Genomic DNA, 13,810 nt, shown 5'->3' on the forward strand with positions numbered 1-13,810 from the left:
TCATGTGATGCATTACTTCCATCATTTATTCTTCTTGTTAAAACGAAATGTTAGAAATTAACTATCGGCAGACATGTAGCTTAGTTTGCCTACCAAAAAATATGTAGACTATGTGATAACGGGCTGCTTGTCTGCAAGCTAGCTAGCTGTCTGATTATTTAGGCTAAACGTTACGTGGCAAACTGAGCCTGGATTTATGAAGATTGTAATTAATTTCATAAAACGTGATGATTGTTTGTTTGTTATACATCTCAAATGCACCTTTTCCGAGAACATCAAGGCAGTCGTCTCACAGGTGCCGGTGTTCCGGTCGCGTGTAGCGCTGCAGCTAGGAAAAGCAGCTTTCACACGCCGCGCGGCAACTCGCCTCCTCCATTCATTTCAATGAGGGAGGGGCGGCAGTAGGGGAGGCGGCAAAAGCGGCTGTTGCCGCGCGGCAGAGTTTGCCCTCCCCCTACTGACTTTCACTCTCAGTGCCCGAACGGAATTGAATGAGGCTACGCTTACTTTATGAAATGTTTCGAGTGGCGATTTTTATTATCTAGGCCTACATGAAATTCTGCATCCATTAAATGATTAAAAAATATATGTATATATATATTTTTTTTTCTCGGAAGGGCAACCTGAGTCGACGAGGGCATATGGGCAGTTGCCCAAGCAACCTGAGCAACCCCCCTGTGCACGTCCCTGCATTGTACATTGTTTCATATAAAATATATAATAGATGCCATGCATACAGGGTTTCTAGCCAAGACTAATTTGCAACCCCTGTCACTGCTGAAGTCAACTCCGATACGGTGTGACAAGGATATCTTGATGGGTGTCTGCAAGGCAAAGGAAACCTCCATAATTAACATCATAACACTTCAGCTACTCTGCCGTCCGCACTCAGGTGGTGAGGCGGTTTGGCCAGTTGCCATGGCGACTGCTAGACGCCGTCAAATTTTCAAGGGAAGACGCAGGGCTAATTTTCTGATAGCAGGCCACACTCTGTCGCACTCTAGATATAAGAGCCAGGCTCGGAGGGAATTAAGTTAAAAGCCCGTGAGGACGGCACTTTTCTGTTTTGATTCCCCGATTCTGCATTGAACCAAGGTCATGCAAGACAGATTAGTGAATGGGGCTTGTATACCACACAATGCATCATGGGATTTTTTTGGGTTGGCCATCATATTGAGAGGACTCAAGAGATTTGTAATACTGTAAAATCCTATTACAACCTAATATACCGTAACTTAGGCTAATGAAAACATTTTTGTTGCAATGTCTCGCATGAGAAACGCTGTGGCAGTTTCAAACACAACAATGTCTCCCCGTAATTCTTTCACGATTAATTACTCAACAATAACCAAAAAAGCATGACTATTAACAGAATTGCTAACTTTCCAGTGCTTCTGTGCTTCCAACATGGAGGCGGTCATTGCGATGTGAGGTAGAGATGAATAAGCCTTATAGGACATATCTTACTGACACAGTGGTGTATAACATACCATAAGTGAGTCAAAGTAAGAAAGTGACTCTGGAAAAAATAAAGTCAATCTTAAGGAGATAACTTAGGCAGTAAAAGTCATAAAGGAGCTCAAATAAAATGTACTTAGGGTAGAAATCCTGAGGATGTCATGTAAATGAATGTCTGTTGAGTCAATATCAAGCCCCGAACAAGGTAACACAATCATACGGCTTATGTTGTTGCCATGGTGACTTGTAAAGATATTTTATTTGTGAACAATGTTTAATTGAACTACTCACAGAGACCATTGATATAACATTACAGAACAAGATATGAGCAAATATGTTTGCACAAAAATAGAATCCATACAATTGGTTGTCACATACACATATTTATTCATTGTTTATTTCATTTATTTTAATTGATAATCTTAGTTTGGCATGTTATTGTTGATACAATCGATGAACCGGCTGAAGCTTATTACAACGTAGGCTAGGTATTACTGCAAAATCACTGTTCAATTATATAGAAACCACAATGTCCCGAAGTCATTAGTACCTCAACAGAACAAAACAACTAAAACAGTCTTTTTACAGATTGTTGTTACACAAACTTCCCAGTGTTCATATAGAAACAGATATCATCTATCAAGAACAACAGTGATTATCAAAAAGTAATGCAATATTACACGCTATGCAGGTTAAAGAATGCGATGTAAGAAGTTAAAGATGTATTCCAATAAAGGTTGAATCAAAACGACATAAAATAATGAAACAGAAACTTCTGGAAGTATAGTATACAGCAGTGAGAGCCTGCAAACCTCCCAGACAGAGCTCCCACATTGACAGCCCTCTGAACCAAGTCGGTTGTTACATCTGGGTGAATATCTGCGGCTATCTTTCCTGCTAGTGGTGGGTCCCACATCGTTCCAGGGAGCTCATTCCATGATGTGTGTACAGCCACAAACCAAGCCGGTTTCTCTGAGCTTATGCTTTCTCATAAGATCAGTTGTGGGAGAATCTACCCAAGCATCTTTTAAGAGTGATGAACAATCAAACACACTACCCGATATTGAGATGAATATAAATGTTTTTTCACTCTTGTTCTGGGTTTTATGGTGGCTTGATATCATCATATCATCAAATTATGTCATATCATCAGGCGATAATCGTTGAATCAATTTAATTATTTGTCAACCATTATTGTTACACATATGTATTCTCGTTCGGTGCAGGCAGATAATCTTCAAAAATGCGGCAGGAAATTATTATTATCTGGCGGCCTTCTTATGACATAATGTGGTTTGGCATGATACGTCAATTAGGCTGAGGACAATAGTCACAGAGCAATCGGGTCTTATTTTGTATTATTGATGTAATCATGTGGCTTCCAGCATTCAACAGCTCCTCAGTGCATCACATAGGACACAATAACGTATACAAAGCAGCTCACCTATAGTTAACCTTTAAAAGGAACCTTTAAAAGGAACCTTTCATGAAACATTTCAAATCGGTCCCTCATTAGCTAAAGAAAACAACGCAAAGACAAAAACAACAAACAGAATGGTTCAGCACTTGTCATGGAGAAGATTACAGGCTGAAATGATTTGCTCATCTCATTATTATTCCATAATTTACAACTCCTTCCTTGTTCCACTAACTGATACCCTTTCTTGATGCAAGAGCAGCAGTGATACAATGGAAAGGTTTGAAATATACGACAGACAGGCGCTTCAAAGAGATTAACAGAGAAGGCGTCTTATGCGCATCACAAGCCCTGCATAAACCCAAAGTACTGCTTACTGGCTTCGTCTTAATCCTCTCATGTCTCCTGTCAGTCTCTTCTTTACGTGATGAAAAGAGAAGAACCAACGATCAAAGGGTCCATTGTGGACGTTAAAATGTCGGATTGGTTTATTTAAGCCTGTGTACTGTATGTGTGATGTGGAATAAGTGACAGTTGGCCAACCAAGTGCCTTTTTTGATCTTCTGAGGGCCCCTAGTCACATCCTACTTGAGGCCACTCACATATGACTTATCAAAGCCATTTTCTCAGCTTTGATTAATTCTACTGTATTTATTTAGACATATTTATTCGCTTTTTTCATAATTGTCATTGAGCGCTTTTCTCCCGACTCCATTCATTGTGGCCTAAGACAGACAATCTATAGGCGTCCTGGGGGGATTTTCTCTGTGGATTGATTGGCAGAATTGTTGCACATTTTAAGATAGAGGTTAAATCAGTCATGGGAATCCATAAACTATAGGGATAAACTTACTCTACACAGCCCAATGCAGAATGAGTCACCTCTAGGCCAAGACTGGGAGTCTCACATTAAGTATTGATTTAACTTATTTTCATTGATTTTGTCCCTGCGTGACACATACACATACTCTTAATTAAGATTAGTTCCATCGTTGCTGTATATCGGCGCACGTAAGCAGATAGCAAGCGTAGCCAACATCTGGCTCATCTCTCTTCTCAGCATTTCAAACATCAGAGGGGAATACAAATGAGAAGTTGGCGGGGATTCAATTTTGATGTACTTCAAAATGCACTTTCCTAATTCGTTTCGGAGCACTCTGGTGACATTTTTGACACCAGTCTCGATCTCGATGTGAAATACAGAAGGAGGTTGTTGAGTGTGACCCACATGATTGATTGTTTGAACGTCAGTGGGTTGAACATTACAGTTCCCGTCACAGTTGGGAACGCACAGTTTAGAAACACATCATTTCAATAGTGTCTTTGATACGTTTGCATCAAAAGGCAAATTAGTCCCAGGGACGATTCCCTTCTTATTATCATGCCGATCGTTCCAGTGATTCGCTGCTGGATATGTCCATGAACAAAGCTGTAGCTGCAATATTCACCACAGCACTCGACACAACACTGACGAGAATGAACACTTTTGCTACGCGCTATTTCTCTCCTCTGGTATGTGAAGGTATCCTCATGAGTCACGCAAAGCTACTGAGGTGGAATAAACCTTGCTCATAATCATTTGAATATATTTTTATTCAAACGGCTTCGCAGATAATTGGCAAATTTGAACTGTAACTTTAATTGATAATTAAATTCGTGATTCAGGCATGAACATGCAAACTGAATTGAATCACCAAAGTCTTCAGAGACGGAAGCATGTTTATGGGCACCGCTGGGAACAAATGTAAACATCGATCCTGCTCCGCATGAGGTCAAGAGCTCTCTGTTGTACGTAGCTTTGAATGACAGATACTTGACTAATAAAGTCTAAACTAAAACAGCAAAGCGAATCAGGACCACTATGAGCTTTATAAACAGACATAATTTATCGGGCTGGCTTATCAAGATGGGAAAGCATGTTTGAATAAACACTGTGACTGTGAAATATATTGAAATGCAGAAATAGTTGCTAATTGAGGGGAAATGCTCCACGGACCATTAAATCTGGATCCAAAGCATTTATATTGGCTGTTGTATTTGTGTCATGATCCTCTGTTAGTTGCAGGATGACCGTGATCATGTCAGCTACATATTCAGCAGTGTGACGTTTTTAAAGAGAAAAAACCTCACTGAAGCGTATTTGATTACAGAAAACATTTGTTAAGATCAACAGTTGTTAAGACGCTAAGTGTGTATAGGCTTCTATTGATCTTTGTGGTCTTCCCCATGTGAGTCCAGTGTGTATTCTTTGTCTTTGTGGTCTTCCCCATGTGAGTCCAGTGTGTATTCTTTGTCTTTGTGGTCTTCCCCATGTGAGTCCAGTGTGTATTCTTTGTCTTTGTGGTCTTCCCCATGTGAGTCCAGTGTGTATTCTTTGTCTTTGTGGTCTTCCCCATGTGAGTCCATTGTGTATTCTTTGTCTTTGTGGTCTTCCCCATGTGAGTCCATTGTGTATTCTTTGTCTTTGTGGTCTTCCCCATGTGAGTCCAGTGTGTGTACCCTTTGTCTTTGTGGTACAGTTGGATATTTTACAGTTGTTTCAAAAGTCAAATGTAAGATGTCTCCATCGCCACGTCTCCCCCGGCGTCTGGATTGATGCTTATGTGGTCCAACAGCTCTGCTTGCTGTCACCTACCACCCCGTCACCCATCTCACCCCCACAACCCCCGCCCCGCAGAGTACGGCAGAGAGAAACACCAGTCTGAGAAAATGGGAATCCACTGAACACTTTTAGTTCAGTCCACCCACAAATCCAGGGAACCTTGATAGACAATTACACCCCTCCCCCTCCCCCACAAACACAAACACACAAACACACAAACACACAAACACACACACACACACACACACACACACACACACACACACACACACACACACACACACACACACACACACAGACACACACACACACACACACACACACACACACACACACACACACACACACCTCTGTCTACATTTTGTTCCTAGCAAGGCTGGCTCTCCTATTCTCCTAGGTTTCAAGGCTGATGTTCCATCCATAGCTATTCAGGATGAAGACAACAGGAAAGGAACGGGTTATTTTATTCCCTCGATGCAAAGTCTTTTTGAATCCATTATTAAATGATGGACCATGATGAAAATGCTCTACACTGGTTCTTTCAGAAAACGCATTTGGTCGGGGCGATTAGGCGATTCTTTGTAGTTGTTTTGTTGTTTTAAGTCAGTGGCTGCAATCGAATTGGCTATGCATCTATTCAGCATGAGGAAAGAAAGTCAGTCCATCTCATTCACGGGCCGCTGTCCGAAGGTAGTGTTTTCATCCAATAGACATTATCCTTTGTTTCCTTCATTACAAGACCCTTTCTTCCATTACTTTGTTTCCGACCAATAATGAGCTCTGTAATGTCGCCTTCTGTGTCATTGTTCTGGGTAACGAAGAACCCTCAAGACAAGCCCTTTCATTCTCCGTCCAGGCCTTCACAGTACATTTCCAGCTCCTATAAAAAGGACCTCCATTCTTCTTTGTAACCGGAGAACTTCAATTCTTTATGAAAAGCCGATCAAAGCAAAACCCCATTAATCATTGAAGTTCCTACACTGCTCCTCTCCACCCGATTGGAACGACTCCCGAATCCTAAACGGGGAAAGGGGATTAGGGTGTGGGCTGTTGGCCTGCTTCGCCCAAACGGCGGCAGCCTCAAAACTCGGTGGTGGAGATCAGGGTGATCTCCGACTGCAGGTCCTGCTGGATCCGCCTGGCGCCGCCGAAGCCACCTGAGGAGGCCGGCTCCATGCCTAGTCACGCCGGGTTCTTCCGGGCGTCCGACGGGGCGCACACCGACACGGGCTCCCTCGGGGCCTGGCGGCCGCGGCCCAGGCTGCGCGGGTCGGCGCCGGGCCGGCAGGGCACGCAGAAGTCCCGGAAGCAGCGCTTGAAGTTCTCGTCCAGGAAGGCGTAGAGCACGGGGTTGAGGCTGCTGTTGGTGTAGCCCAGGGCGATGCACAGGTGCCACACGGCCACCACGAAGGGGTTGCGGTTGTCCACCTCCACCAGGGTCTTCACGATGATGAAGATGTGGATGGGCGTCCAGCACACGATGAAGGCCGCCACGATCACCAGCACCATGCGGGTGATGCGCCGCATGTTGCGGTCCTTCTCCTTGGAGCCCGAGAGCAGACGCACGCTGCGCAGCCGCAGGATCATCAGGCCGTAGCAGCCCGTGATCACCATGACGGGCCCCACGAAGGCGAAGATGAACACGCAGATCTTGGTGACCGTGTCCCAGTACCAGTCGGGGTCGGGGAACTTCAGCATGCACAGGGTTTTACCTGGAGGGAGTGGGGGGGGCAATCAGGGCGAGAGCAAGGGAGGTGTGTGTGTGTGTGTGTGTGTGTGTGTGTGTGTGTGTGTGTGTGTGTGTGTGTGTGTGTGTGTGTGTGTGTGTGTGTGTGTGTGTGTGTGCATATTTCAGAGGGTCTTTTTGTGTGTATGTGTTTGTGTGTGTGTGCATGTATTTCAGAGGTTCTGTGTGTGTGTGTGTGTGTGTGTGTGTGTGTGTGTGTGTGTTTTTGTGTGTTTTTGTGCGTTTGTATCAGAGTGTGTGAGTGTGAGTGTCTATGTGCACAAGCAACACTAGCAAAACATGTCACAACACAAGCAAAGCACAAAAATCGGGAGATGACATTCTTAAGATGTCTATACGCGACAAGGGAAGATCAAATCACAGTTATCACGCAGGCCATCATCTAACGTAACAGCCCGGGCATTGTGAAATGTTAACAATCCCCGAGACGACGACGACGAGACAGACATCAGAAAGCGTTTGTCAAATCAAAGTCAGCTTCATTGCCAATTCCAACCGACGTACAAATAGAATGATAAAAAATGTGTTGGTCTCTGACCCACTGTGCATTAAGTATAAAACAATCAAATGAGGTAAAATGAAATAAAATTCATAAGTAATATTTAATTTATTTAATAAATAAATTCTCACCACTGTCCGTCACCTTGGTGACCGCCATGACCATGATGGGCACGCCGATGGCCGACGACAGCACCCAGATCAGCACGTTGATCAGCTTGGCCTTGGCCGGCGTGCGGAAGCCCAGCGCGCGCACGGGGTGGCACACGGCGATGTAGCGGTCCACGCTCATCATGGTCAGCGTGAAGATGGAGGTGAACATGTTGTAGTAGTCGATGGCGATCACCACCTTGCAGAGCACCTCGCCGAAGGGCCAGGTGTTCATCAGGTACTTGGCGCTCTGGAAGGGCAGCGTGCTGGTGGCCAGGGCGTCCGCCAGCGCCAGGTTGAAGATGTAGATGTTGGTGGCCGTCTTCAGCTTGGTGTACCTGGTGGGAGGGGGGTGGAGGGGGTGGGGGGGGGGGGGGAGGAGGTGGGGGTGGAGGTGTGGAGGTGGGGAGGGGGAGGGGTGGGAGGGGGAGAGGTTCGGGGTTGGGGTGGGAATGGGAGGCGGTTTGGGGGAGGTGGAGGTGGGAGGGAATGGGGGAGGGTGCAGTAGCTATAATGAGTACTAATGGGGCATTGAATTCCCTTTCATTGACCGTGCAGACTGGATTCGTTATTGATCTGAACTGCTGTCGCACAGTTTACAAGGGATATAGACAAGCATGTGCATCGTGAAGAAAGCATCTTAACCCACAGTAATATTTCACTACAGCCGGCTCCCTTGAACAGAAAGGTACTTGCATGTGTGTGTATGTGTGTGTGTGTGTGTGTGTGTGTGTGTGTGTGTGTGTGTGTGTGTGTGTGTGTGTGTGTGTGTGTGTTCAAGGGAATTCTGGTTCCCCTTCCATTCATCCGTAACGATTATTTCAGCTCAATAATTTCCCACGGATGTAATAGAACCATGAGAGAGGTTGTTAGCCTACATATTGATCTGGCAGCGGGTCATATTTTACCACAGCAGAACGCACGCGGGGGCCTCGTGAGATCCCGCGTTCTCTCTCTCCTGTCCAACGGCAGACGCCTTAACGACCCAGGCACAGCTCAAGCATCCACTAAGGTACAATGATCCTGGGACACACACACACACACACACACACACACACACACACACACACACACACACACACACACACACACACACACACACACACACACACACACACACACACACACACACGTGTGCATGGCTACAGTGCCTCTGCCTCTGAGCAGATGTGTGGAACACATGTGAACACATGTGACATTCGGATTGCATTCGGATCAGGCTGCTGGCTCCCCGCAGAGCCCTGCCAGGGGAACCGGAAGGGCTTCAGTTTCTTTTGAAGAGTGTATTGTTGAAGGTTGTTCCTGAAAGACCACACACACACACACCAACAATATTGGGAACAAGTGTTAGCAAGAGGCATGCAAACCCTGCTTTATTGCTTGAATTGGCCTCAGGCAGCAGTATGGCACCAAACAATGATTGTTCACCTTCTTAAAAAATACAATACGGCCCAATAAGAACAGCTTCCAGGGGGGCTGCTCTTGTACGCTGTTATAATATAACGCATCAGGCGGAAAGTCATTGTCTCGTGTTTGGCGTGGTTGCAAACTTAAACCTGTCATTAGGGCCGGGCGATTAATCGAACGATTAATCGAACGATTACAAAACTAATGTGATTGACTTAAAAAAATAAATAAATTGAACAGCTGCATACATATCTGTACATTGTTTTAGATTTGAATTTTTTTCTTTTTGACCATTTTTTGTATCTCTTTAAGGCAAAATTTCAAAGTTCTCAGATAACAGTGTTTTTTGGGAGAGACATGTTGAATAAATACATCATATTTTCAACCTCCAAAGTAATCGTTTGAATAATCGTGATTTTAATATTGACCAAAATAATCGTGATTATGAATTTTTCCATAATCTAGAAGACCTACCTGTCATTGTATGTCAGAAACCAGTCAGTATATGCCACGGTGTGATACAGCGTGACCTATTCACTTCACAGCTGTACGTAAGAGAGGGAAGATTACTTTTTAAAATTGCTCATTTTGAAATCCTGCAGAGAAATAACTGGTCTCCCTCATTGTTGGAAGAAATACCCCACCACCATCTATCAGCCCTCATTTTGTTTAAAACCCATTGAATCTGAGAGATCTTACGTAATGCATTTAACAGATAAAGGGACCATTCTGACCTAGTTATCCAGCAATCTAATTATTTTCTCTGCCACAATCACAAATATAATTGTCATATCCTTACTAACGCATTCATGTTCACAGCTACAATGGGCTTTTTTAAAGTCATTTTGGGCCAATTGAACATTTAGAATCCAGCAATTGTTAATATCATTCATGAAGCACTGTTCACAAGCGATAAGAGGAAAGGCAGCTATATACGCACAAACAAACCATATGCTCATATATAGATATTGAATACCCAACACATTAATATTTATAAAAGCACAATATGAAAACTGCTCCTGCTCCATCAGTTAGAGTCTCTATCTCAGCAACTCCCCCTCCCACCACCTCCAACACCAAAACCATTACCACCACCACCCCCAACACCACATGAGGTGCAACAACACAGCATGAACCCCAGCAGGAGTTTGGAAGAAAAGATCAGAAAATAGAAAAAAGATAAAAAAACCTCTTGGGGACGCTATGATACGGGAGGTGTTCACAAACGACTTCCATCAGACGAAAGAAAGATGGCTCAATAGTGCAGGATCACTACTACATACTTTGAGGCGTGGGTGCATTTCCCAGAGAGTTTGTTTCATTCCCTTGGCAGATTCATACCCATAATTGAGCTGCATTTGGAATCTCCCTTGTGACTTAAGTGCACCACTTTTCATGTCCCTACGAAGTAGGAAGATCTGTCACGCAGACAGCGAAGACTCAAGGTGTTTAAGTCCTATTAATGGAGCGACTGAAGTGCTGGGGATGACCAAGAAGGCTTTGAATGAATTGCATACTATGCATAGTAGCGGAGGATTGTGGAAGACAACAGGGAGTATAGCGTCTTCGTTTAGACTTTTATATCATGTGACAGGAGTCAAACCAGGACAGCATTTGGGACCGAGAGGCGAGTGTATTTTGGAGACGGGGCTGAGCAGTAGGGCTGAACGATTTGGAAAAATAATCTTTTTGCAATTATTTAGACCAATATTGCGATTGCGATTTAGCATGCGATTTCAATAAGTTCCTTATGTTCTGTATTAATCACTAAACACAAGCAATAAATCATTCTAAAGTCTGACCAACACCACATTGGAAGCAGTCAATAAAAACTGCTCTTTCCTTTAGGCCAGGCCTATGTGTTGAGATTAATTGATGCATGAATTTATATCATAACATCTTTATTTAACTATTGAATTGTAAAAGAAAAATAAATACGAATCTCACTGATGTCCAGTCAGTAACAGTAACAAATCACTTTTATGTTTTTTTAAGATTGCAAATCACGTCCTATTACATCGTGACGTCGTTTTCCTTTGATTAATGGTTCAGCCCTAGCAGGCAGTCCTTGTTTTTCTTCCGGGCGCCTCCAGCGCCGGCCTGGTTCCCCAGATGGGGTGCATGATGCGGGCCCAGAGGGCAGCCCCCTCGGCAGATTTGGCGGGGGGGCTCGACTCACACCTAAACACCGTGTTCCTTTCATCATGGACAGCACAGATTGGGTTTATGCAAATCAACCCAATCTGGGCTGATTTGCATAAACCACCACCTGATCTGACGGCGGAGGCGGTGGTAGTGGTTGAGGTGCGTACGGGTGGAGGGTGGTGGAGGAGGTGGTGATTTGAAGCACGCTTCACTACACCTCACCCCATTAGCCCGCCTTGGGGGCTGTGCGGCATGACAGTTGGCACAGTGTCGCGGGGGCCGTAAGAGGGGCGTGTGTCGCTTCGGTCTGTCCCCCACTTGTTTGATGGATGGCGATGACCATGGGCACAGGGCTCGGATGTGGACGTCCTAAACCCCCCTCATCCCCTATAGCCCATCAGAAACCTCCTCAGTCATCATGTTGAGCGATGTGAGTCCACGTCTGCATTCGTAGCTCCCGCTACCTCACGTGCTTCTGCCCAACAGATGAGTACTTTCTCCTTTCCCCCATCCCCCCCAAACAAACCTGGTGTCTAGGTTTCAGCGATGAGAGACGGGTGGACACAGCAGAGATGCAGTGGGTCCGCTGGCGTGACCACTTTACTAAACCCGCCTTGTGGCCAGCCGTCACTGACCATGGCACTCATCGATCCCGCGATAAGTACAGGTCAATGGAACGCCGCTGCACAGCGCGCCTCGTTGATCACCGTCTCAGTGACCGACCTCACCCCAGCCTCCATCAAGTGTGGCTGTATGGGCAGGATTTACGTTCAAAAGCACCCGCAAACATTTTTGCTATTCTCTATTTCTGAGTCAAAATATCAATATAACAACTAGGAGAATGCCACTCTGTCATTCGAAATAAACGACATATCGTGAATAAACGTTGAAACATTTACTCGTCCGTGTACAAGATTTCTGAGTCACGTCAGATCAATTTTCACCTGCAATGGTGGAGAAGACAACAACTCCCCTGTTCCCACGCTTCTCATGACGTCATCAAACTGCGACTTTTGTTATTGTTTTAATGGAGATACCCCTAGCGGCAGAAATTACATACCATACCATCAACATACATCCCTCTGAAAACCTATATCGCGAATAACGGGAAGAGGAGAGGATTATGTCACTGCAAGGCGAATCCAAAATAAACAGCTTGAGCGTGTCTCGCACAGCCAATAACATTTGTTCACACATACAATGTGTTATTAGTGCCTGCCTGTTAACTGTTTACCCCTGTTCCCCTTTGGCCTTTGCGGTTGTTTCGGAGCAGAAAATGAATTGCGACAGGCATGCCTCTCTCGCTCAACTTCCCTTCGTCCGTAGGCTAAAATATTTTTGGGGCGGGCGTGTGTTATAATTAATCACATGGCTGATTAGTCCTCTCTCACCCAGAGAAACCAAATTTCTAGAGGGTCGACCCCACGTGAACTGATTCCCAGCCATTGTGCATTGTCTGCCTTGCTCATCTAACAGTGTTCTCCTAGCCCTGTCCACCTTGGTGCTCTTCTCCCCTTGTTCCCTCTCTCTCTCTCTCTCTCTCTCTCTCTCTCTCTCTCTCTCTCTCTCTCTCTCTCTCTCTCTCTCTCTCTCTCTCTCTCTCTCTCTCTCTCTCTCTCTCTCTCTCTCTCTCTCTCTCCTCCCCTCATCCCATCTCTTTTTCTCTCTATCTCTCTCTCCTCCTCTTGTCCCATCCCTCTATCCTTCTCTCTCCTCCTCTTTTCCCATCGCCATCTCTCTCTCTCATCCCATCCCTCTCTCACTCCCTCTCTCTCCTCCTCTTGTCCACACCCTCTTTCTTTCACTCTCTCGCCCCCCCCTCTCTCTCTCTCTCTCTCCCACTCTCTCTCTCTCCCTCTTTCTCTCCCTCTCTCTCTCCCTCTCTCTTTCACCCCCCCCTCTCTCTCTCTCTCTCTCTCTCTCTCTCTCTCTCTCTCTCTCTCTCTCTCTCTCTCTCTCTCTCCCTCTCCCTCTCTCTCTCTCTCTCCCTCTCTCTCTCACTCTCTCTTTCACCCCCCCTCTCTCTCTCTCTCTCTCTCTCTCTCTCTCTCTCTCTCTCTCTCGCCCCCCCCCTCTCTCTCTCCCTCTCTCTCTGTCTCTCTCTGTCTCTCTCTCTCTTGTAAAGGTATGTCTACACGATCCAATACATCCATACAGAGAGCGAGGGGGTCTTCACCACTGCTTTTCGGCGTCTCAAGGGGTTATCAGCTATGCGTTTTAAACCGTGTATTTCATCACAGTGGCTTCGGCAACAGCTCAGGACGGAGTTAGCTAGGAACCAGAGCCCCCTCTCTAATTACTACAACCCCCCCCCCTACCATCCACACCACATCACAAACCCAAAAGGCATCCTTAATAAGTTGACCATGTACGCTGTGGCTTATTT

The 13,810-nt window shown here is 45.3% G+C and overlaps 1 protein-coding gene across 1 annotated transcript in view; it reads right to left on the bottom strand.

The window, feature by feature from the left end:
- Nucleotides 1-5,766: 5,766 nt before the first annotated feature.
- The window catches only part of oprd1a (opioid receptor, delta 1a), a 10,766-nt gene continuing 2,722 nt past the window's right edge, over nucleotides 5,767-13,810 (bottom strand). The window contains exons 2-3 of the mRNA XM_030348145.1: nucleotides 7,855-8,210; nucleotides 5,767-7,189 (exon numbers count right to left, since the gene is read on the bottom strand). Of these exons, the coding sequence (XP_030204005.1) occupies nucleotides 6,660-7,189; nucleotides 7,855-8,210 (886 nt within the window). The 3' untranslated portion in view covers nucleotides 5,767-6,659. The remainder of the gene's footprint in view (nucleotides 7,190-7,854; nucleotides 8,211-13,810) is intronic.

The sequence above is a fragment of the Gadus morhua genome, chromosome 22, assembly GCF_902167405.1.
Source record: "Gadus morhua chromosome 22, gadMor3.0, whole genome shotgun sequence".
NCBI lineage: Eukaryota > Metazoa > Chordata > Actinopteri > Gadiformes > Gadidae > Gadus > Gadus morhua.